This window comes from Caretta caretta, chromosome 4 (genome assembly GCF_965140235.1).
Source record: "Caretta caretta isolate rCarCar2 chromosome 4, rCarCar1.hap1, whole genome shotgun sequence".
NCBI classification, from domain to species: domain Eukaryota; kingdom Metazoa; phylum Chordata; order Testudines; family Cheloniidae; genus Caretta; species Caretta caretta.
Window position 1 is genome coordinate 99,028,442 of NC_134209.1, and position 25,336 is coordinate 99,053,777.

Below are 25,336 nucleotides of genomic sequence, written 5' to 3' on the forward strand. Positions count from 1 at the left end.
ATAGCCACTTAATGTCAAGATTAAACATACTTATTTTGATTTGTTTTGTCTTCAAACAGTATCTTCTCTTGTTTCTCTTAGAAACTACAAAAAGGGATACTGCATTTTCACTGGTTTGTGGAACAGTTCCACAGCACTTAATCGATGTGGCAGATTTTGAGTGCTCTCTGTGTATGAGGTAATATTTACTATTTGTATAGTATCTTCCATATGATATCTGCATTATAGATGTGGGCAGATACCTTTTATGTGTAAACTGAGGTAAAGAGGTTATGACTTGCCTTATTGTCTGTTTTATTTGAGAATGGTGGGTGGGTGAGGTTCAGTGGCCTACAATGGGCATGAGGTCATGCTAGATGACGACTTCCATCAAACTGGATTCTCCAGAGGACAAAGAAAGTTGGTCCGTGGGATTGTGGAATACTTCTGGTGGATTTCCGGAGGACAAATCCAGTGGAGCTGTGTCTATATTGCAGAGCAATAGGCCTTGAACCCTGGGTCCCAGTTTGACTCTGTCTTGGATCCTCCACCTCTGTGGGGTCCTGGGACCCTTGGTCTGAGCCCTGGGTTAGTGTGATGTTCATGTAGATAATAGGAGGGGGATTAGACTTGAGCCTGAGTTCGAATCCTGGGCTTAGGTTGCAGCATAGACATAAGGAGTACCTAGACTTCTTGGGCCTTTGCTGTTACCCATATTAGAGTTGCAGACTAGTGGCTATGTCTACACAGCAGTGCAAGCCTAGGCTCAAATCTAACCCTCTTTGCATCCACACACCAATTGTACTAAACTAGAGGTCGAACCTAGGGTCCCAGGACTCTGCATTGCTAAAGAGTCTGAGCCCATGTTAAGCTGGGACCTAGGATCTGAGCCCTGTTGCTTTCTTGTGTGCACGTGTCCCTGGCTTGACTCAATCCCAGAAGTCTTCCAGATGCTCCCAAGAGTTCCTTGGGGAAAACTTCCTTTGCACCACAGACTGTCAGCATAGAGAGGACAATCTGTTGCACTCTGTTGCCACACCTCCCTTCACAGAGGGCAGCAGCTCAGGTCAGTGTTAACCCATTGTCTGCAGAACACTAGTTTGCAAGCACATTGTCAGAGAGCCTATACGGTTTTTTATGGAGAGTGGTCAGAAGAAGCTTTTTGCAAAAAGAGCTGCTTCCTGGTCACAATAGCAGAGCCAGATTTTGGTATACACTGCCTTCCCTTGCACACACAGCCCCAGAGGGGCCCAGGAGCAAGGGCCAGAGACCAGAGCAGGGTCTAAGCAGCTGCCCTGCAGGGAAAGGGAGCTGCAGAGCTCCTGGCTCAACATGGCTAGGGAAGGATGATCCCCCGCCCCCCCCCCCCCCCGACCCAACTCCCCAACAGCCCAGGTGCTCCCCCTCCCTGCAGTGTAGTCGCTAGATCCCTGCCCTGCTCTCTGCCCTCTTCCTCGCCTCCAAACCTCCCCTTTCTGGAGCTTCATGTGCAGGAGTGTTCAGGCAGTGTGTGCTGTCAGGACGGTGAGGTGGGAGCCAGCCCCAAAACCTCTATGATGCCTCCTGCGGCAGTGGCTTCAGCTCCTCCTCGCTGTTGTGAAGAGCTTGCCCAGGGCAGGGAGCACAGCTGATCGGTGGGAGTCATCCCTCCCATGGATCATCCCTCCCCTGGCTGTGCTAAGCCAGGAGCTACATATGTGTAGCAGCATATATGTAAACACTTGGTCCTACTTGGCTCTCTGTTCCTTGCTCCTGGCTCTCCTGCCCTCCTTGGGGTTGTGTGTGTAGAGGGGTCAGGGCAACATGCACTATGAGGGTATTGAGTGGGAGCCCCCTCCTGCCCGGGGTGTGGTGGGTGCAGGGATAACAGATCCCTGGGGTGTGCTGGAGCACACTACACATCAAGCCCTAGGGATTCGCTTCACTGGCAGCAGCTGGGCTGGGGTGGGTGTGTCTGTGGGTGTTTTTTTCCTCTGATACCTACATTTTATATCAAACTTCAAAACAGAAAAATAAAAAACTGAATAAAAACACCTTCATTGAGCATTCCATTTTAAAAATTAAGAATTGCAAAATTTCATTTTTAATACTTTGACAGTCCTGGAGACTGATGTCCTAATTATCTTCAGAACATGTGCACATGGGCATTTTCCTACCAATGTGACACAGCCTATAGGTGGAGAGCCCAATTTTCAGATTAGATGGTAGTTCAGTATAAATTTTTCCCAAACTGCAGTCATTTCTACTGAGACAGCCACCAAAGGAGGCTAGACCCTCTGGGATAGGGTTACTCTGATTTGTCTGTGCACTGCAGTGTGAATCCCAGAGCCCTAGGTTCGACCGTGGGTCAGAAAATCCTTAAATTAGGGTTAAAATGCAATGTAGACACCAGTCAGCTGATTCGAGTCCCATTAACCCATGGCTGTCATTGCTGTGTCGACGTACCCTTGGTAGATGAGTATTGGTAAGGACAGAATATTTGTATTTAATTTTATAGGTGTGACACAAACTGATAATTGAGTTAAAAATGGTATTCTATTCTTAAATGTCAACAACACAAGAAAGAGAAAATGTCTTAAAACTAGACTACACTTTTTTTATCTAGAAGTCATTTTGTTTTGGTGGATAAACTGACACATACTATTTAACACTTGCACCTAAATTTAGCCTTTGGGTTAAGGTATTGGTTGAGATTCTCAAAGCAGTATAGAGGATTTACACATGTATTTTCTTTGAAAATCTCACCTCCTCTTTTAGTAGATTATTTGATAGGCTTCTTAAGAACTGCAAATCTTTCTGGTATGTCGTATAAATATACACCATATGTTCTAAAGTATTAAAAATCAGAAGTAGTTATTATGTGTGCAGATGATGTTGGTTAAAGTATACGGTTTATCATGACCATTGTCATATCACATTAAGTTAATGCTTTAAGGAAGCACTGTCTGTGTTTGTGTAACTTATTTATATTAATATACTTTTAGACATTAAATATTTGAACCTAGAAATGTGATCAAATTAACTATGAAGCGCAGAATACATTAGGTTGTGCAGTGTTGAGAAAATGGAAAATACACATTCAAAAAAAGTTCTAGCACAAATCTTGTATTTCTAATTTTCATTTAACTTGTCTATTTTCTTATAGTATAGCTAGACTTCTTTAACATTTATTTAAAATATGTTAGAATCACTGTATCAATTGTTGACTGACTTGTTTTAAAAAAAATTTCAGGTTATTTTTTGAGCCAGTGACAACCCCTTGTGGACATACCTTCTGCAAGAATTGTTTAGAACGCTGTTTAGACCATGCCCCGCAGTGTCCCCTATGTAAAGAGAGCTTAAAAGAGGTAAATATTCAGAAGACCTATAACTGTAGTAGAAGGAACTTCATACACCATCACACAAAACCCAGATGACTTGAGTCCACTGAAAGCTTGGATGCGTCCAGAATCCAAAAACCCAATCAATTACGTATTGATGGTACTTTATGTGGCCACTGAAACATGAACACATGATTGACTCATGCTACAGAATTAAAACATTACCGACTTCGATACCTCGTCAATCAGAGTTCTCCTGCCTACTCATGTAATTTTTCTATCACATTTTTCTTTGTATTTTTTCCTCTCTTGTGGCTGGGGAAACTGACTAGGCAGAGGAAATATTGACACTGATTAGACACACGTCTTGTCAAATGCACCAAATAAACTGAAAAAAGTAGAGAATTCATTCTCTTTCCGTTACAATGATTTTAGAGGTTACAACTAAGACTGCGGGAATGTCTTAAGTTTACTGTCTCTTTAATACTGTTTTGTTAGGACAGATTTTATAGTCCCATATCTGTTTATAGTACTTTTTAATTAAAAGTAGCTCTGAATTTTGTGTTAATGTTGTATAAGAAATGGTTTATGGTAAATATATAATTTATTTTATTTTAGTATTTGGCAATTAGGAAATACAGTGTCACAGTACTACTGGAAGAATTAGTGGTGAAATATCTGGCAGATGAATTATCTGAGAGAAAAAGAATTCATGATGAAGAAACTGCTGAACTCTCGGAGTAAGCCTACCATGTGTATTTTTTTTATCCAAGGAAATTTGAAAGCAAGATTACTGTATTTTTGCACAGTAGCATTGTGAAATAGTGTCTATGGGTGTTCCACTTGAGATGTGCATGTACCTTTGATCAGAGATTTTTGGCAGCAGTGTTCATTCAGTCTGCATATGTGCCCCAGTTATTCTCATGCCCTGTACTGAGGATATATAGGGCTGCAACAGATGGACCGCCCTCAGTTCCTTCTAGAACAATTCTGCCCAAGACAGAGACAGGACAAGGCCATGGTCGTTGTCATTGCACCAACCTGGCCAAATCTAGTGTAGTTTCCTTACTACCTTTGCCTCTCCTCCATCAGCCTTCCATCAATGTCCAGTCTTCTCACTCAGGACTTGAGGAATGTTCTTCACCCCAAACTGAACACTGTGGGTCAAGGCTTGGTATCTAGATGGCTCTCAGGGTTAGCGCACTCCTAAGGAGAAGGATATGAAGTCCTGCTGAATAGTAGGAAAGATTCTACCAGAAAGACTTGCCTTCAGAAATAGAAAAGATTTTACCACTGGTGTACTGACTGGTGTACCAATCTCTTGCTGACTCCACTATCTGAGATTCAGGAATATCTTCTTGCTCTGAAGAAAGGAAATCTTACTTTGGGTTCAATTAAAGCTCTTGTAGTAGCCATCACAGCACTTCATTCTCTGGTGGAGGGCTTCGCGGTATTTGCTCACCTTGCAATTTTGCTACATCAAAGGATTATCTAATCTTTCCCAAATGTCAGATACCCCATTCCCACCTGGGACGTAAACTTTGTTCTTAACTTTCTGATGGAGCCTCCCTTTGAACTGCTAGCTACCTGCTTGTTTCTAAATCTCTCCATTAAAACAGCCTTTTTAGGCCCAAAGAGTTGGCAAGCCAAGAGCTTTGATGGCTGACCCTCCATATGTTCTCCTTTTAAAAGAAAAGACATCCCTTTGACCACACCCATGTTTCTTGCCCAGAGTTAGCTCAGACTTTCACATAAACTAGACAGTTCACCTCCCAGTTTCCTATCCTAAACTCCATCTGTCTAGTCAAGAAGTTGCCCCTTATAACTTGGATGTTAAGAGGCTACTGACCTATTATTTGGGCAGGATTAGACTTTTTTGAGCCTCTGAGACTATTTGTTTCTATTGTGGACACAGCTAAAGGAGTGCTAGTGTCCATGCAAAGACTTTCTAAATTGGTTTCTGACTGGATCCTCTCTTGCTATACAGCTTGTAATATACTATACCTACCTGCCAGATATAAGTCTACATCTGTTGTTCTGCTAATGGACGGAGATTTGCAAGATTGCTTTGTGGGCTTTGGTTCATTCTGTCTCAGGACACTCTACCATACTTGGTGCTTCTTGAATAGATACTGTCACAGGCTCTGCAATTTTACTATCAGTCTTAGATTGCAGGAGATGGGAACTTTGGAACTCAAAGGATACTGCTCGGGAGCCACCTCAAATTGAACACCATAGTGGGGAAGCTTCTCAGATAAGAAAGAAAGGTTACTTACCTTGTTTAGACCTTTTTCAAGATGTGTGTCCCTATGGTTGCTCCACTACCCTCCCTCCTTCCACTTTGCTTCAGAGCCTCGTCTCCTTAGGCTTTGCAGTGGAAAAGGAACCAAGGTCTATCCACAACTCTATATGTGCTCTGTACAGGGCTTGAGAATAGCTAGGGAACATGTGGACTGAATTAGTGCTGCTGCTGAAAATCTCTGATTGAAGGAGTGTGAGCACCTCAAGTGGAGCCACCCATAGGGGGACACAGCTTGAAGAAATCCAGTTACTGTCAGGGTAGAAATGTTTGTATCATTTGTTAATGATTCTAATGATGGCATTTCATAGTTTTGTGAAGGAACATTAAATATTGGAAAATCTGTTAACTTAGTATTTAAATTTACTAACTTCAGAAAATTAATGAATGTCCTATTTTAGTTAGTATGGCATGAAATTAAAAATAAAACATTTTTATAAGGGTCTCTTAGGTGAGCTCATGATTAGCACCACCTAACATGATCAGGCCCATCTCTCTTCCTTCTCTGTGCCTACATTGCTGTCTATTCAGTTTCAGCTTTGCTACTGTTATAGGTAAATATCCTCATGCAAAGCCTGGGGAAAAGCATACTTCCGAGTTTCCCTCAGAGTTGCGTGATCGATAAAACTGCACAAAATAAACAAAGTTCAAAAATGAGTACTTTCTCTAATCTTTCAGTTGTAATCTTAGGGGTTATCTTTAAGTACAAAACATTCAAATAAAGTGACTTTCAAGTTGTTCCTTTTAATATTTAGAGCCATCTGTCTGTCAGAAAATACTGGTGAGAAACTACCACTTAGGCAACTTACAGTGCAGAGCAAAACACTAACATTCAAATGACCATTTGTGTACTCTGAAAGGCAGAGGTGTAGTGCAAGATATAGGGTAACTTTTAATGCTAACTGTTTGTGTCTGCTTCTAGCAAAAATAACATTGATTTTAAAAAAAAAAACAGGTTGGAAAAAATATTTGACCAAATCCATTTCATTCCCTCAGTTAGCTGCTACTACTTGAGCCATGTAGTTGTGCAGCAAATTTTACCTTGTATTGCACTGATGGCTTACAGTAACTGCAACTATAGAAACTATCCTCTAACTTTGGTAAAACTTTCACAGACTGGTGCGTCTCACAGAATAAGTGTTCTTTCAATGGTAGTTTATATGCTACAAACTACTGAATTTTTTTTCTGGCTATAAATATTTGATCAGAATAAACTACTGTCCACAATACACTTAAATGTTTAAAGAACAATAAATGTTCACCCTGCCAGGGACATTTTATGAATTCAGGTATAATGAAAATCAACAGACACCCAGCACTACTACTTTATATATATATATAATTTTTTTTTAGATCACCTTTGGCAAAATAAATGTATTGCAACACTTTTGCTGTTTATTATGGCTTGGCACAGTCTTGTGGTTAGATTTCAAATGTGTATTTAATCTATTTTGGTTTTGTCTTTAGCTTGACCAAGAATGTTCCAGTATTTGTTTGCACTATGGCATACCCCACTGTGCCTTGCCCTCTTCATGTGTTTGAGCCAAGATACCGACTGATGATTCGCAGAAGTATGGAAACCGGGACTAAACAATTTGGGATGTGTGTCAGTGACCCTCAAAACAAGTAAGCATCCATTCTTGTGCTCTTATGAGCTAAGAGTTCTCCATGGTTCTACCCTCTCCCCCCATTTGGATTTCAAAAATGTTTGAAAATGGTGAATTTAGCATTGCTGACAATGCTTCTGGTTCTAGTTTTGCAGATTATGGTTGTATGCTGCAAATTAGGAATATTCATTTCCTACCTGATGGGAGGTCTGTTGTTGACACAGTTGGTGGAAAGAGATTTAGAGTTTTACAAAGAGGGATGAAAGATGGCTATTGTACTGCAGACATCGAATATTTGGAAGATATTAAGGTATCTAGAACTCTTTCTGAGCAGTAACACTCCTCTTAACCAGCACTCTTAGTTTGCTATACCATTTGTTCATAAAGACTCGGCTTCAAATGTTTGGGATTATACAGCAGTTACTGGGAGACATGGTTCTCCTATATTAAAGAAAAATAAAAATAGCTAAGATTTTCTAGACCTTTTGAGATGTCAGATTTATCTTAGAATTGCACTTTTTTTGCCAAATCAATACTATCAACTTTTATGAAGTAAAGAATACTTTTGAACTGGTACATAGCTAATAGGTGTCCAAAAAACCCACCACACCTTATTTAAATTAGAAAAAAATATGTATTGGCTATCCACCATAACTATAAAACATGCCAAAGTACTGATTTCTAGAGTTTAGCTGCATCGGAATTAGAACTTGATCTAAATGTTGTGACTGTAGTAAAGAATATAATAAAAAAGGTGGGCCCATCAAATGTATATTAAATATGCAGAATGATTTTAAAGCAGGACTCTAAATATGACCTACTTAAATACAATTGTGTCTTATATAATTCTTGTCATGTTGCTATTTTATGAGAGGTATTTGGTCTGAAGTGAGGGATTTCGGTACGACAAGGTTTTTTCTTCTCCTTTCTGCCATTGCCCCTCAAGGCTAGGATGAATGCTGAGGCTTAATGATTGTTACTAACAGTTGAAATGGAATGTATGTTAAACTGATTATCTCATTCTTTGTTGTGTATTTAAGCTTACTCTAGTGTTCTGTCATAGGTTGCAGATGAAGAAGAGCTGAAGAAACTGAGAGAGCTTCATGACATAGTATACAATCAGGCTTGTGGCTGGTTCCAAAGCTTGAGGAACAAATTTCGCAGCCAGATCCTTCAGCACTTTGGGCCAATGCCAGAGAGAGAGGAAAACCTACAGGTGAGTGAAGATTTTGGCATCAGTTATTCATTTATTACTTTTTTAAAAAACCTGCACTTTTAAACATAGCAGTTTTTACAGGGATCTGCTGTGTGGATGATGCAGTACCATCTTCCATTTCCACTAGTTATATCCATTTTATAAGCAGCAACAGGAGGTCATTCTGCCCCTCTTTTTGTGCTGCAGTTGCTTTGCATGAATCCCTCATTGACATTCTAGGCAGGGCAGGGTAGTGCTTCTTTGTAGATATTTTTATCTACAAAGTTAGCAAAAAACAAACATAATCATCTTTATTTTAAATAGCTTCTTAACACTATTGGTCAAATAGATTTGTCTTATATTGTACCTAACCCAGTTCATTGGTGAACTTTTAATTTTGCCCCTAAATATCAAGTGTTCCAGTCTCATCCTTGTGGGCACACTGGATAGTAGCAGTCGTAGGGCCTGTCTTCACTACCGGGGTAAATCAACCTAAGTTACGCTACGCCAGCTGCATGAATAATGTAGCTGGAGTCGACGTAGCTTAGGTAGACTTACCCCTGTGTCTTCACTGCGCTGTGTCAACAGGAGACGCTCTCTGGTCAACTTAACTTACTCTTCTGGGGGAGCTGGAGTACCGGAGTCGACTAGAGAGTACTCTGCTGTTGATTTATGGGCCCTCACTATACCCGCTAAATCGACACCCACTGCATTGATTGCAGCAGTGTGGATCTCCAAAGCCCTTAGTAGTTACATAATTACCTAATTGTGGGTACAAACCTTGTAGGTGCAGGAAGTACAGGCTTATCTTTTGCAAGCACAAATTGAACTGCAGACAGAAGTCAGGCCTGAGCGTAGCTGAAAACTGTCCATTTAAAGAAGAGCTTCGTTTAGCTAAGGATGTTAAATTGTTTCTTTTCGTTTCAAGTTTCTCCTATGTTACTTTTATATTGGTGGTAGTTTATTCTGAAGACAAGGACACCCAATCTGCAGATATTCTTCAAAGACTGATGGCTATATTTATATTAGTACTCATGCTTTTCAGCCAAAGCTCTGTAAGACTAATTTTGACTACTTGATATACAATAACTTTCAGCTAGAAGTAAATAATACTTAGCATGTGAAGTGCTATATAAATACTCTGATAATATTGCAGTTAGTTAGTGATTATATCAGATTTTAATCCTTTGGGAACTCCAGTGTTCTTGCTTATTGTGTGTTCCGTGTTTTCAGTTTTTTCTGATTTTTCACCGATAAATTGTGTGGTGGTGTTGTTTTTTTGTTTTGTTTTAAATATTAAAGGAGTTTTGGTTTTCTACTGATTTTACACCCACTTATTCATTAATTATTTTTTGGGGGTACTTATTTTTGTTAAATTCTAATGCTTTGTGCGATTGTTGTGTCCTGCAGCTCAGAGATTTGAAGCAATTCCACAGTGTAAAACATACACAACACACATGGTAGAGGTCGGAAAATCAAGTTAATATTGCGCTATGACTGGCTCACAAGGAAATGCTGCCTCCTATTTCTTTCTGTCGGTTTAGTGCGACGCTGAATTTAGCCAGTCAATCCTCCACAGATAAAGAGAAAGTAAACATGGGGTGAAAAGGGAAAACTGTCTGAATACCAATAAGAAATCAGTGCTTAAAAGTTTTCAAGAAAAGTAAAGACTGGAATGAAGAGGATGCATCGCGCTGCAGGTATTGCAGCAGTGATGTCACTGCTCGTGCTGAGAGAATAAAGGAGCACGTTGAAAGCAAGCGATACAAGAAGCTTGAAGAAGAAAGTGGGTTTTGGAATAAACGGTCCATATCAGGAGCTTTCACTAGGGCTATAATGAAAGAGAGGACACAGCGTGATTGTGTCAGTTACTTTGTGCGTGCTCTTTGTTTAGTCAGACAACTGCTGCTAATTGCAGAGGGCCCTGTTGGTGACTTTGTGCGACCGTACTGTCCACCAGCAAAAACACTTCCTAGTGCAGACAACCTGCCTCGTAAGTATCTGAAAGAAAATGGTGATGCTTTAGTATCTAACAAATTGATGGAAATGTGGTATCTAGTCTGATTTTTGATGAGTCTGATGCTCTGGACCGTCCAATTCTTGGCCTTTTTGTTTTAGTTCAATTTCAAAGCAAGTAAACCCACTTTGTTTTGTGTTTGATGTGACAGTCATCCCCTCTGACACCTGTTTTGTCAATGCAGCAATAACTGACATGTTAAAAATTCTTAATTCTGGCATACCTCAGGGCTCTGTCCTGGCCCCAATACTTTTTAATCTATACACCACGGATAACCTGCAATAGAGTCGAGGCAATTCATGCATGCGAATGACATTGCCTTGGCTGTTCAGTGCATAAGCCTCCATACCATCAGATGCTCCCTAACCCGAGATCTTAGCATATTTGCTGATTATTTCCAACGCTGGAAATTTAGGCCTAACCCGAAAAAAGCCATGGTGATCGCTTTCCTTCTGAAGAATAAACTGGCTAATGCTAAACCCGATGTACAGTTCTGCAGAGAGCATTAGCCATGAGGCTAATCCAAAGTATCTTGGCATTACGCTGGACTGGAGTTCAGCCTTTCAGAAATACCTCAAGAAGAAGGTCAGATATTGTGTTGTGGTTATCAGGAAATTGGCCGTAATATCATGGGGCTCCAGTGCATGGACCTTACAAACTGCAACAATTGCCTTTGGTATATTCTGTGCCTGAATATTGTGCATCAGTTTGGTCTCACAGCAGTCATACTAAAGTCCTTGATACTCAACTCAAAAACGCCATGTGCATAGTTGGACGCTTGTCAGGGACGCTCAAATTGACTCCAGTTGACTGGCTTCTGGTCCTATCGCACATCCAGCCTCCACAGATTAGAAGAGCTGTCCAGACATCTCACTTTCTCAATCATGTCAGTGAAAACCTGAAGATCCCATTGCATGATGACTTGCAGAACCCTCCAAAGACACAATTAAAATCCCGCAACTCTCTGTGGAACTGCCTCGACCCTTAAGCTCAATTTAAACACAGAGGCTCAATGGAGAGCCACGTGGAGCATTTTGACTGCTCAGAATAAACAGCTTGTTGTTGACCCTGCTGAGGAACCTCTGGGGTTTGATTCCAGTTGGAAAGACTGGTGCAGATTAAATCATATCAACAAACCCTCTTTAAATGGAAAACGAGGCAAACACCTGTATGCAACTGTGGTAACCAGGCACAGACGATGGAGCACATCATATATCTTGGTGTGTCCTTTATTCTTTTGCCAGGAGCATGAAAGGAGGAGCATGAAGGGCATTCACCAATTCACTCACTGCTGCAGGAATGTGCTCGCTATCAAATCTAGATATAATTTGCAGTCATTGCTGCCTAGCCAAGCTATATGGAAGAAGACATGTCATGTTTGAGATGTACCAACTAACTTGGGAAAATGTGGCTACAACTACCACGGATTATGCTTCTTATGTGGGTAAATCTGCACGAGAGATTAAACTCTATCAGAAACCAGAGCTGCTACATATTACCTGTCATGCTCACCTGATTAACATTGCACTGTCAGCAGCTACTGTTACAGAAGAAATGAAAGACGTGAAATCTTGCATTATTGGATTCAGGAACGTTTTCAAGCATGCAGACAAGTTGAAGGCTTTGTTTTACAGAGGGGGAGATGAGTGCAGAGCCAACTGTCAATTCCGTACCCCTGTTGTGCCACATCAGTGGATGAACTTGTACTTCGCTGCCTGTCATGTAAATAACGCATGGACCGTGCTAATACATCTCCTAGAAGACTTAGATAATCTTGAGATTATTGGTTCTAAAGCAGAAACTCTGAAGAGACTGGCAAATAACCAAAATGACCGGCAGATTCTGCATACAAAGGTAGTGTTCATTGTTGAAAACTGGGAGTCGGTGTGACACACAAAAAACACTGGAGTTTTCTCTGAGTACTGCCAACATATTAGCCAATACAGCTGATACCGGATCTTGACAACCAAAATCCAGCTGAATTGAGCACAAAAGCTGCAGGAGAAACATACAGTAAGAGAACCCAGCTGTTTCTGGAAATCCTTCCAACCTTGGAACACAAGAACAAAAAAGTGTTCAAAACCTTCAACACAACACTCAGCAAAAAATGGGAGTTGATCGTGGCCCGTAATCTGGACCCTGAAGAGCTTTTTGTGCCAAAGATTCTTTTTGGAATGTCACCCACTTTTCTCAAGGTGAACTTTGCACAGACTACATCCGTTATGCCAGAGTGTTTCTTCCATTTGCCACTAAAGATATTTCAAATCTGAAATGCTTACATGAACATGCATAACCCTGACAACATGAAACTGGTGGATGTGTTGGATTTTTGGAACAATCAAGACACGCTTTCCAACTTCAGCAGAGTGGTATGGCAAGCTTTGGGTATGGCAAGCTTTGGGTGTATTCCCTGGATTTATTGGTCTATTGATGATGGATAGTGCTAATTTTCAAAGTTGGACTACTTCCAAGACAGCAAGAGGCTCAATGTGAGGGAGGATACTTTGGAGAAAATTGTGACTGTACATAAACTAGGATTTCTGGAAAAACTACTCTCTCTGAGACAGACAAAAAATAACTTTATACACTTAAAAAAAAAGTCAGCTGTACTGTAGTAAAATGTGTATATTACAAACTTTTTTGTTCCTGATTTTTTCCCAATTTCATCCCCGTTTTAATGTTTGGAAAATAAACATAAAAAAATTACCAGAATTTCTTTTACAAATGAAAACTGAAAATGCGGAACACTAGTTATTGCTTAGTGTAGTGCTATAAGTTTAAAAGGGGTCTTTGCACTAACAGTGAGACACAGGACAATTGTTCTGTTAAAAGAGGAAGTGTAGTAAGCTTATTGGTGGAAAAACAAGGGTGGAAAGTTTCATGGAAGTAAGGTATTTTGCGGAGAGGAGGGAGGTGGTTGGCAGATAGGAAGATGGAGACCCTTCCAAAGTAAAGGTGCAGAGAGTAGAGAGAATTGAGAAGAGGGAGTAGGAAGAATGAGAGCAGTTGTGCATGGGACCACGATTATGTAAATCTTGAAGGTGAGGGTATGGGTCTTGAATTAAATGTGATATAAAACAGGAAGCTAAAGAAGGGATTTGAGGGGAGAGTAACATGGTTGAAGCACCAGAAGAGGAGGATTATAACTTTATTTGACCACTAATGTTAGACTAAACTTTGTTCCATAGTTAGCTTTTGTCTTTTTAAAAAATTATTCAGCATATAATTTACCTTGTGCTAAATTGTTAATTCAGTAATCCAATTCATTCTCTAATTTTAGGCAATACCTAATGGACCAGCTTGGTGTTGGTGGCTTCTAGCTGTCCTCCCTGTAGATCCCAGGTATCAGATCTCAGTTCTCTCAATGATGTCTTTGAAAGAACGTCTAATCAAAATCCAACATATACTCACATATTTTTCTAGAGACCAGTCCAAGTGACTAACCGCCTGGATCTTCCTGAAGAGTTACTCTTTTCTGGTTGTAATCACAGCCGGAGTTTTTGCTGCCTTTGCACATCTAGTGCTGGTTTGAAAAGTGTGATGAATTTGCTTCCTCTCCTCGCCAACTTCCTGAACCATCTGGTTCTTCAAATGGGCACTGTCTTCAACTAGAAGGATAGACCACTAAAGTTGCACATGCAAAAATCAATCCAGCCACAGAACATGGAAAAACTCTACATTATTTGCACTGTGTATGAGACAGTCATGCTAAGACTTGAATTTATTGCCACTGACTTTTTAAAGCTGTGGAAAATGCAAGACTTAAGGCTGACAGTCCAAGTTTACAGCATTAAGGATGCATTTTTTGCAAATAAGAGCTTGCCTCAGATACAACTGCCCTGCTGCTATTTGCACAAATATTTGAAATATAGTATTGAATGTTGCTGTTGGAAATTACTGCTCTTGCTGAACTGTCTTGACTATGGCACCGATTCTTAATTATCTTATAAATATTTGCAACACAGAACAAGTGCCATGAATTATGATTAAATTAGAGCTGGTTTTAAGGAACAACTGCAAAAAAAAAAATGAACATGGTACTTCTGTCAAAGATAATTAAACTGTGAATATGGCTTTTGTACCTATAACTGTACATGTTCAAAGGGAAAATTGAAAACAAGCGTTTAGTACCAGTTACAATTTTATTGGGCTTTTCAGACTGGTGGTCCTTCTGAGCACTTAAGTAGTTTATAGAGCTTATAATAAGATGCTTTAATATAGTATGCTAGGAATTGTGCATTCAGATTTTTTTTTAAACAAGCTTAAAGGGTGACTTTAAAAAAAGTTTATAAATTGTTTGCTGCCTCTATGCCTTATTCATATTAATAGTAGAGCTAACTGCAGTGGCAAGGTTAGAATTCATGTTGCCAATTGGTACTTTTGTAATTATCCGTTGGTTGCATATTTGTGAATGTCTGACACATTAGGCTTTCTTGTATGTAAATCATTTTGTAAAATAATTCTTACAAATCTTGCTTTTGCTAATATATTTAATTTTCAAGAAAAGCTATGTTTGTAATACTTGGTAACTTAACTAAATGTTACTTTTTTATAAAATTGTTTTCATACATCTCCATTTGGGGGGGGGGGGGGGGGGGTGTCTTACACAGAGCCAGAAGCATTGTTAGCCTAGGTCAGGGTTGCAAGCACTTCATGGACATGAGTATGGCATGTACATTGATTTCTTGCCATCAGTTCCTATTCTGTCAGACCAGACACTGAGGTTTCATCAGAATAATTTGTCTGTCCTGTTTTTAGCTGTAGTTTTATTTTCTCCTTCCAAATTTAAGAACTTGAGCTTTACATTTTATTAAACTCTGTTCCTTGTTCTGTCCTCAACCCACAGTCGTCTTCAGATATTAGCGGCTCCTCAAATTCGTGCAATTTGAGTATTCTTACGGCCTTATCAACACAACCTGTTCTTTAATGTTATCTGTGGAAAATGCCAGTTTTCATTGATCAGTAGTAAGAAGGAAAGAGAACTAAAGAAGCTTTTTGTTTTGAGTCAAGTTCTTAATACTTTCTGCTTAAAGGCTTTAGTCAGGCTAGGATCTCCCTTTCTTATTTGCTCCCCTCGTCACCTCTTGTGAGGACCTCTTGACAATATCTTAAAAACTCTAATTTTATTATACCCACTTGGTTTCCTTGGTATTAAGTGGCAGATATTCTTGATGTAAAATTAGTACTTGGCCAGTTGCAAGTATGATGGGTTGGGTCACAGAGACCCCCTTGGAACTGTCGCCTGACGTGCTGTGAGACTACCTCTGAGCCAGTTTTCCCTGCCAGCTTGGGACAGCAGAACCTTGTCTTGTTGAGCAGGACACGCAAGCTTGCTGCAAACAGACCCAGCTCTGAACCACGTCCCCCAAAAGCTGCAGACTTAATTGAAAACAGCTTAGAAAGTGTTCCTGTCTCTAGTACCCAGACACCCAGTTCCCAATGGGATCCAAACCCCAAATTAATCAGTTTTACTCTGTATAAAGCTTTTACAGGTTAAACTCACAAATTGTCCACCCTCTATAATACAGAGATATGCACAGCTGTTTGCTCCCCCAGGCATGTATTACTTGTTCTGGGTTAATTAATAGGCAAAAAGTGATTTTATTAAATATAAAACGTAGGGTTTAAGTGGTTCCAAGTAATAACAGAACAAAGAATAAAACAAAAACGCGATCATTCACACCCCTATAGTTACTGTCCTTTGTTCCAGTTTCTTTCAGGCATCTCTTTAGGGGGGAGAGGCTACCTTTTGAGCCAGCTGAAGACCAAATGGAGGGGTTTCCAGGGTCTTTCTCTTGTGGGCGGAAACCCCTTTGTTCTCCTGTGCAAAATCACAGCAACAAGATGGAGCCTGTAGCCACCTGAGCAAGTCACATGTTTCTGAATGATTCAGCTTTTTGCAGGCCGACACCATTGTTTACATGTTAGTTTGAAAGTTCCCAGGAAAGCTCAGATGTGGATTAGGGTCGCCCAAAGTCCATTGTCCGTTAAGTAAGTGCCCATTCTCAAGAAGCTGACCAACTGCTTCACTGAGGCTACTTAGAATCAAATACATAGCCAATATTCATAACTTCAAATATAAAAATGATACACATAGACAGCATAACCAGCAAACTACACCCTTTCCACAGACACCCTACTTAGCCTCCTCTGTACAAGACCTGGTGCAACCTTCGTTGCAACAATGATCTATATGGTCACAGTTTGTCAATAATGTAATAACAAGGTCTCATCAAGATAATCCTGTTCAAATCAGTTGGAACTCTAGACCTGAGAGAAGTATTTGGGGGTTTGGTTTGGTTTCCCCTGCTTCATAGAAAGTAGAGATGACAGATAACTTAGATTTAATCCAGCAGTTCCAAAAGTTAATACTTTTTAGTGGTCTGAAGCAGTGGTTCTCAGCCAGGGGTCTGGGGCACTGTGGGGGGCCATGAGAAGGTTTCTGGGGGTCCTAAAAGCAGGGCCGGTGTTATACTCACTGGGGCCCAGGGCAGAAAGCCAAAGCCCCACTGCATGGGGCTGAACCGCAGGGCCCTGAGCTCTGCTATCTGGGGCTGAAGCCAAAGTCTGAGCAACCTAGCTTTGCTGGGGCCCTGTGGTATGGGGCCCCAGGCAATTGCCCTGCTTGCTAACCCCTAATACTGGCCCTGGCTTTTATATGCAGAAAACCAGTTGTGGCACAGGTGGGCCGTGGAGTTTTTATATCCTGTTTGGGGGGGCCTCTGAAAGAAAAAGGTTGAGAATCCCTGGTCTGAAGTGCTGGCTAGTTACACGGCTTTCTGGCTGCTTTTATAGCTTCCAGGCTCTTTAATAGAAATGGGAACCTTGGAGGCCTATCAAAACCTAACCGCCTGTCTTAATGGCCACTGTGAGGAGACAGATCTGTCTCCTGGTTTTGGAGCTGCCATCCTTCTGTGGGAGAAAATGCAATAATGAAGAGAAAATAAAAAAGCAAAATCAGTATGCTCCCAAAAGAGCAAAATACATTGTATTAGTTACTAATATTTCTTTCCTAATATTACTATTCGACATAAGCAATCAGTACAGTTGCCCCAGGGATGAGATTATGAATGGGAGGGAAGGTAGTTTATAAGTCTTTTTATAAAAATGGTGGTATGTCCACACACTGAGAATGGTGGGAAAAAATCCTGAGTCTTCCCTGTAAGTGTGATTGTTCTTTCATGTCTCCTAGCACTTTTCCTGTCCAGTTCGAAATGCTTGCAGGAATAGGACTGTCATCGTGTACCTTGAACAAGATACTACACCTCTACCCCGATGTAATGCGTTCCTCGGGAGACAAAAAAATCTTACTGCGTTCTATCGAACTTGCTCTGGAGGGCTGGGTAGGGAAGGCCGTGCCTCCCAAAACAGCCTGGCCCCGCCCCCTATCTGACTCCCACCTATTTCCTGCCCTTGACTGACCCCTGAGAACCCCCAACCCACCCTCCTGCCCGGCCCCCTTAACACGCTGCTCAGAGCAGCGTGTCAGAGCTAGACAGACTGCTGCCATAGGCGCCAACTCTGGGGCTGGAGCACCCAGGAAGAAAAATTGGTGGGTGCAAAGCACCCATCGGCAGCTCCCTGTCCCGCCCCAGCTCACCTCTGCTCCACCTCCTCCCCTGAGCGCGCTGCCACTGATCCGCTTCTCCCCACTCCCTCTCTCCCTCTAAGGCTTGCCACGAATCAGCTGTTTGGCGTGGCAAGCCTGGGAGGGAGGGGGGAGAAGCAGAATGGTGACACGCTTGGGGGGAGGAGGTGGAGTGGAGGTGAGCTGGGGAGGGGAGTGGTTCCTCTGCCCCTACTCCCCAGTTACTTGCTGCGGCTCTGCCCCAGCTCACGTTTGCTCTGCCTCCTCGCCTGAACGCGCTGCCACTCCTCTTCCCTCCCAGGCTTGCGCAAGCCTGGGAGGGGGAGGAGGGGAAATGCTTTACTGCGTTATATCCGAATTCATGTTAATCAGATGCGTTATATTGGGGTAGAGGTGTATATACCACACTCCAATACACCTTACTGTTAAGAAAGTTTTCTGGCTATTTACCTTAAACAATCTTCTTTTGGATATTGGTAGCTATTCCTTTGTGCCATGCTGAAGTCGTCATCCTGTGTTCACGCTGACAGATGTGTAGTTGGTATGTTGTAGATACTGAACAATTTTATGAACACTGTAGGTGACCAAGTCACTCAGGGGCTGTTACTGTGTATTGGGTTATTAGAATTTCATGTGACCGTATTGATCTAACTTACATTGAGGATAGTGGAATGTTTACATCTATAATGCTCTAATTCAGTGGGGTCTGAATGAAAGTGATACAATAGCTTCCCTGATAAGGACACCCAAGCACCCACTTGGAAGATGATGAGGCAAGCTGTTAGCTTACTGTTCTCCAACCAGTTGCAAACCTTGTTTTGCCAAAGCTGCATATTACCAGATCAAAAGAAAACTAAATAATTAAAAGTGACTTGATTCCTCTGAAGAGTCAGTTGTCAGTGAGCTCTGACAGGGAGACAAGCAGACACACACAGAGACTGTGGAAGAATCTGTAGGGAGATGCTAGGCATGGATATTGTTTACTTTTTTATTTTAGATGCTAAAATGCTTTTGTGATTTTGGGGACGAGGAAGATGATGAGGGGAAGGTTGAATATAGCGCTTACCAGGCAAGTGGAGAAACTGTTCTCTCGACAGCCAGGAACTGTTTATCACCCTGGAGACAGTACCCTCCCAACCCAGGTTCCCGGACCTTGAAAGCGGAGAAGGTACCTCTGCTGAGTGTACCTTTGTAAATATAATACATGGTTTAAAAGCGAGCATGTTTAATGATTAATTTGCCCTGAAGACTTGGGATGCATTCACGGCCAGTACAGCTACTGGAAAAGTGGCTGGGGATGGAGCAGAAATCCTCCAGGGACATCTCAATGAAGTAGTCCTGGAGGTACTCCCAAAGCTTTTGTAAAAGGTTTCTGGGAAGGGCAGCCTTATTGCGTTCTCCATGGTAGGACACTTTACCACACCAGGCCAGTAGCACGTAGTCTGGAATCATTGCATAAGAAAGCATGTCAGTATGTGGTCCCGGTGTTTGCTGGCATTCAAGCAACATCTGTTCTTTATCTCTCTGTTATCCTCAGGAGCGTGATATCATTCATGGTCACCTGGTTGAAATAGGGGAATTTTATTAAGGGGACATTCAGAGGTGGCCATTCCTGCTGGGCTGTTTGCCTGTGGCTGAAAAGAAATCATCCCCGGTGTTAGCTATGCGGTGCGGGGAGGGGTGAAGTCATCATCCCAGAGAATTGGGGGTGTGTGGGGGTTTAGTTGGGTTTGTGCAGTACGTTAACCCGAAAACATCAGCCCCTCCTTTAAAATGGCCAATGTGTCTTTTTCAATTTTAATCTCCCTTTTTTCCCTCATGCAGCTGCAAATGTTTCAACACTGTGACTAGCATCTCTGTCCCAGAGGCTAGTGCAGATAAGGTGAAAAAAACACACTTGCGATGAAATGTTCTTTGGGCTCATGCAGTCGACCCAAACTGAAAGAGCCCAGCAGAATGTGTGGAGGCAGACAATGGCAGAGTCCAGGGAAGCACAAAATGAACGTGAGGACAAGTGGCAGGATCAAGAGAAGAGGTGGTGGCAGCATGATGAAAGGATGCAATGCTGAGGCTACTGGAGGATCAAACTGATACGCTCCGGCGTATGGTTGAGGTGCAGGAAAGGTACAGACTGCCACTGCAGCCCCTGTGTAACCAACTGCCCTCCTCCCCAAGTTCTGTAGCCTCCTCACCCAGACGCCTAAGAACACAGGTGCGGGGGAGGGCTTCCGGGCACCCAACCACTCCACCCCAGAGGACTGCCCAAATAACAGAAGGCTGGCATTCAATAAGTTTTGAATGCAGTGTGGCCTTGTCCTTGACTCCTCCCCCACCCCTTGGCAGTTATCCCCCTATTTGTGTGATGAATTAATAAAGAATTTATAGCCTCTGCATGCAGTGATCGGGGGGGGGGGGGGGAGAGGGAGGGCACTGGGCTTACAGGGAAGTAGAGTGAATCAAGGGGGTGGATTTTCATAAAGGAGAAACAAACACAACTGTCCCACCATAGCCTGGTCGGCCGTGAAACTGGTTCTCAAAACTTCTCTGATGTGCAGCGCACCCTGCTGTGCTCTTCTAACCACGCTGGTGTCCGGCTGTGTGTAATCAGCGGCCAGGCGATTTGCCTCAACTTCCCACCCCACCATAAATGACTCCCCCTTACTCCTACAGATATTGTGGAGCACACAGCAAGTAGTAGTAACAATGGGAATATTGGTTTCACTGAGGTCTAACCGAGTCAGTAAACTGCGCTAGCATGCTTTTCAACATCCAAATACACATTCTGCACTTGCTCAGCCTATAGTTGAACAGATCCTGACTATGGTCCAGGGTGCCTGTGTATGGCTTCATGAGCCAGGGCATTAAGGGGTAGGCTGGGTCCCCAAGGATAACAATAGACATTTCAACATCCCCAGCGGTTATTTTCTGGTCTGGAAAGTAAGTCCCTTGCTGCAGCTGTTCATACAGACCAGTGTTCCTGAAGATGCAAGCATCATGTACTTTTCCCAGCCATCCCACATTGATGATGGTGAAACGTCCCTTGTGATCCACCAGTGCTTGCAGCACTATTGAAAGGTACCCCTTTTGGTTTATGTACTGGCTGCCTTGGTGCTCCGGTCCCAAGATAGGGATATGTGTTCTGTCTGTCGCCCCACCACAATTAGTGGATGGCTTTGCTGCAGTGGGATTCCCTATGACCTGCACATTTCCCAGAGTCACTACCCTTGATTGCAGCAGCTCAGTGATTGCATTGGCTACTTGGATCCATGAGCCCCCACAGTAGATTTGCCCACTCCAAATTGATTCCCGTCTGACCGGTAGCTGTCTGGTGTTGCAAGCTTCCAGAGGGCTATTGCCACTCGCTTGTGAACTGTGAGGGCTGCTCTCATCTTGGTATTCTTGCACTTCAAGGCAGGTGAAAGCAAGTCACAAAGTTCCATGAAAGTGCCTTTACGCATGTGAAAGCTTCGCAGCCACTGGGAATCATCCAAGACCTGTAACACTATGCAGTCCCACTAGTCTGTGCTCGTTTCACGGGCCCAAAATCGGCATTCCACGTCAAGATCCTGCCCCATTGCCACTAGGATGGCCAAATTGCCAGGGTCTGTGCTTTGAGAGAAGTCTGTGTCCATGTCCTCCTCACTCTTGTCACCGCGCTGCCATCGCCTGCTTTTGCGTGTTCTGCATGATAATGCGCGAGGTGTTTATAATGCTTATAATTGCCACGGTGATCTGAGCGGGCTCCATGCTTGCCGTGGTATGGCGTCTGTAGGAGAGCAGAGTTGCAGGGGAAGCGGTGGTTGGATGACCAGTTTTGCAGACCTACTGCACTATCTGCTGCCAGGACACAACAGCTGAGCAGGCTGCACACTTGCCGTTGTATGGTGAGACAAGAGCAGTTGAGCAGAGTTGCAACAGAAACAGCCCTGCAAGACCACCAGGAGAGCAGAGTGGCAGCGGAAGCGGTGGATGACGACGGTCATATAGAGGACCTGTGAGGTGGATTCATAGCATCAGAAGAGCAGAGTGGCAGCAGAAGCGGTCATTTGATGATCGTTAGCAGTCCTACTGCACCATCTGCTGAAAGCAGTATGGCGTCCACACAGAGAAAAGGCACGAAACGATTGTCTGCTGTTGCTTTCACAGAGGGAGGGGCAACTGACGTACCCAAAACCACCTGTGACAATATTTTTGCTCCATCAGGCATTGGGAGCTTAACCCAGAATTCCAATGGGTGGTAGAGACTGCAGGAACTGTGGTATAGTTACCCACAGTGCAACGCTCTGAAAGTCAACGCGAGCCTTGGTACTGTGGATGCACTCCACCGACATAATGTGCTTTAATGGGGACGCACACAATCGACTGTATAAAACTGCTTTCTAAAAAATCGACTTCTATAAATTTGACCTAAGTTCTTAGTATAGATATACCTGTAGGAGTGCCTGTGTTTTAGCAACATTAGCAGTACTCTGCCAAGTTCATGTACCAGACAGTGAACTGGTAAGCATCTGCTTTAATACATGGCCTGACTGATTCCCAGCCTTTGGTTCAGGCCTCAGGTCTTGTACTGTGCCACATGGTCCATGTTCTCTATTACAGTATCTTAATGGATGACCACCATCACAAGAAGCCTCTGTAATGCCAAACATGTTTCCTGTCACAATAGTTATGTAGCATAAACCTCTTCCTAAACTTTCAGGAATCAGAGGTTCAAATCCCAGCAGGATGAACTGAGTTCTTCATTCCTTCCATGGTACATAAATTAAGTAGCATAAAGGTCATTGTGTGTGGGCCTTTGAGGTAACCAAGACTATAGGGTCCATCTATCAATGTGTCTATGAAAGCACCCCCAAGACAGCCTATAGGCATAGGGGCTTGTTCCTGTATCTCTAGTGAAACCTCCTCTCCCCTTCCAAAGTAATAGTGTGCTGCATGCTAGTAGTGCTGCATGCATGTAGTTATAAAGCACTATGTCAAGCAAGTTATTTAGCACAGCCATTTTAATTTAGCATCAGCCATGGCATGTAAATTAAAAAAAAACATCTAGATACCGTGAGTATACCTACTGGAGAAACCTCTGCATAAAGCAAATTGGAATTTAACAGTTTATTTGTTATTTTAAAAGCATAGGCTATCACATAAGTTGGGAAATTGCATGTTTGTTAGAATCAGTACTGTAATAAAGTTGACCTAATTAAGAACAAGAGTTTCATGGAGGTAAAAGTCATGCTTAGATCTCATCAGTATTTCACTTAACTGTTTATTTCCACCTTCAATTATTTAATGAGAGAGTTTCCTTAGCAACCAACTTCTTCTCCCACTATAAAAATAAGGGAAGAAAGACGCGCACACACCAAAATTTTCTAAAAATGAAGTCTGCTATGAGATTATCAGAGGCTCTTTAAAGCAGAACGAGTGAAATGGAAAGAATTCATTGTACTCTAACAGAGGACAAAAGGCTTACAAGTCGGTTTTGAACTCATGATTACTACTCTGAGTTAATCTTGTCTGCTGCTGTATAAGGAGCATTACTGTTAACATGAGGACATTGCTTCAGGAAATACTGAATAAGCTAACATCCTATCTTGTGATATGGCTGGCTTTCTTCTATATACTTTTACAACCTCTAACAGGATGGCTGGATGTCCAAGTCCATTCCAGAACTGTCTTCCAGTTAGGATTGCAATCTACGGCTGTGTTATTGCTTAGGGAGCATATTTTCATAACTGCAAACAGAACAGCATAAACATTTTCTGTTTTGGATTGGCAGTCCATTCAGTGGAGTTAGTAAATCCAAGCTTTATCAATAACATTCTGTAGTAATACTGCTAGGGACAAGTGATACATCCAAGTGCAAATTACACTAAACCTGCATTTTGATATTGTGTAGTCTGTAGTTAAAGCAGTATACAAGGACTAAAGCAGAACACAATTCTGAGCAAGTCAAACAACTATCCTGTATGCTTCCATTTATTAAAAAAAACAAGACCAATTGTAGAGGCTATCATCTACCATACAAGATGTATCCTCTTACACAACAAAGGGTTTAAGATTTCCAAGTGATCTACATGAAGATCCTAGCGTGAAGACAATTTTGCACATGACACTATTTTTTATATAGTTTGCATTACTTTCCTTTTAACAAGTTATTTATAAGGTGCATTCTCTAAGTTTTTTGTCAGCCTGCTTCAAGGAGATCCACGTATTCAACATGCTTGAGCGCAGCTTGGCCCACACCAAGTGGTTATTTAATCCAAAAATCTCAGCAGCAAACTGCGCAGCTCCTTCGGGTGAGAGTATAGTAGGACAGCCAAGACCTGTTGTAGAAGAAGAAAAAAATCGAATCTGTTATCAAAACAGGATTTACAACGATCCTAAAAATTACTAACAAGTAATCTTTCAGGCCCTGATGGTTACTGCAGGATTTTTTATTTTACTTTGTCCAGTCTAATTTAAAAAAGGTAAAGCATAAGCAACCTCAATAACCCTAAAGATCCTTGCCTTATTCCTTCATTCCCAAACAAGACAAGATGGCCAGTTTTCAACTGACACAGTTTCAACATGCCCCAAACCTCTCTGCATATTTGAAGAAAGTGGAATTCCCTTGCCTTTGATGATTTAAAAAAAAAAAAAAAAAATCCACCCCATATTCATAGATTCATAGATATTTAGGCCAGAAGGGACCATTATGATCATCTAGTCTGACCTGCACAATGCAGGCCACAGAATTTCACCCACTATGTATAGTTTAGCCTAGTGGTTCTCAGACCAACCCCCCATATAAGAACCTTGCGACCCCCCAGTTTGAGAACCCCTTAGCCTCTCTCATTCAATGTTGCTATAACTACTGACAACAATGATTGAGTCAGCATATACCTTGAAATCTGAACAGACTACTGAATGTATACAGAGGACTGTTCAGTGTCTAAGAAAATGCGGTTTTTAATTTCAAGCTACGTGCACCTTTAGGACTGATGCAGTTTCACAGCCAAGTAATTCTTTCAACATTAAAGCATCATAGAAAGGCTCTTTCAGTTTTATATGATCAGTTGCTAGGTTAACAAACATACTAAAGCAGTTTCATGAAGGTAAAACAGAAAATTAAGTCTCAAGCTGAGTTTTTTTTTTTTTTTTTAAAGATGTCATATGAATTCCAGTACCTATTTTAAAAGTCAGTTATTTGAGTAAGACTATAATGAAAGTTAAGTTTACCCCTCCTTCATTTTCTACGGCTCCACCTCCATCTGTACCAGGAAACTGAAATGTTACTGTCAAAAGGATTTACCCCTCCAAACCCTCTTCAGCAGTGGCTGAACTGACAATATAAATGG

The 25,336-nt window shown here is 42.0% G+C and overlaps 2 protein-coding genes across 9 annotated transcripts in view; one reads left to right on the top strand and one right to left on the bottom strand.

Moving 5' to 3' along the window:
• LONRF1 (LON peptidase N-terminal domain and ring finger 1) overlaps positions 1 to 20,394 on the top strand; it is a 32,981-nt gene extending 12,587 nt beyond the window's left edge. Inside the window, exons 6-13 of one of the 3 annotated variants that reach the window (XM_048848195.2) lie at positions 82 to 178; positions 3,212 to 3,326; positions 3,918 to 4,039; positions 7,066 to 7,224; positions 7,353 to 7,515; positions 8,269 to 8,421; positions 13,698 to 13,759; positions 19,830 to 20,394. In XM_048848195.2, coding sequence (XP_048704152.1) covers positions 82 to 178; positions 3,212 to 3,326; positions 3,918 to 4,039; positions 7,066 to 7,224; positions 7,353 to 7,515; positions 8,269 to 8,421; positions 13,698 to 13,759; positions 19,830 to 19,911 — 953 coding nt within the window. In that variant the 3' untranslated portion in view covers positions 19,912 to 20,394. Of the gene's footprint in view, positions 1 to 81; positions 179 to 3,211; positions 3,327 to 3,917; positions 4,040 to 7,065; positions 7,225 to 7,352; positions 7,516 to 8,268; positions 8,422 to 13,697; positions 14,975 to 19,829 lie in introns of those variants that run through there. The other 2 variants (XM_075127891.1, XM_048848194.2) reach the window with 2 other exon arrangements.
• A 3,563-nt stretch (positions 20,395 to 23,957) lies between these two features.
• PAICS (phosphoribosylaminoimidazole carboxylase and phosphoribosylaminoimidazolesuccinocarboxamide synthase) overlaps positions 23,958 to 25,336 on the bottom strand; it is a 61,539-nt gene continuing 60,160 nt past the window's right edge. For all 6 annotated transcript variants that reach the window (XM_048848200.2, XM_048848198.2, XM_048848199.2 and 3 more), the window contains one exon: positions 23,958 to 24,322. In XM_048848200.2, the coding sequence (XP_048704157.2) occupies positions 24,156 to 24,322 (167 nt within the window). In that variant the 3' untranslated portion in view covers positions 23,958 to 24,155. The remainder of the gene's footprint in view (positions 24,323 to 25,336) is intronic.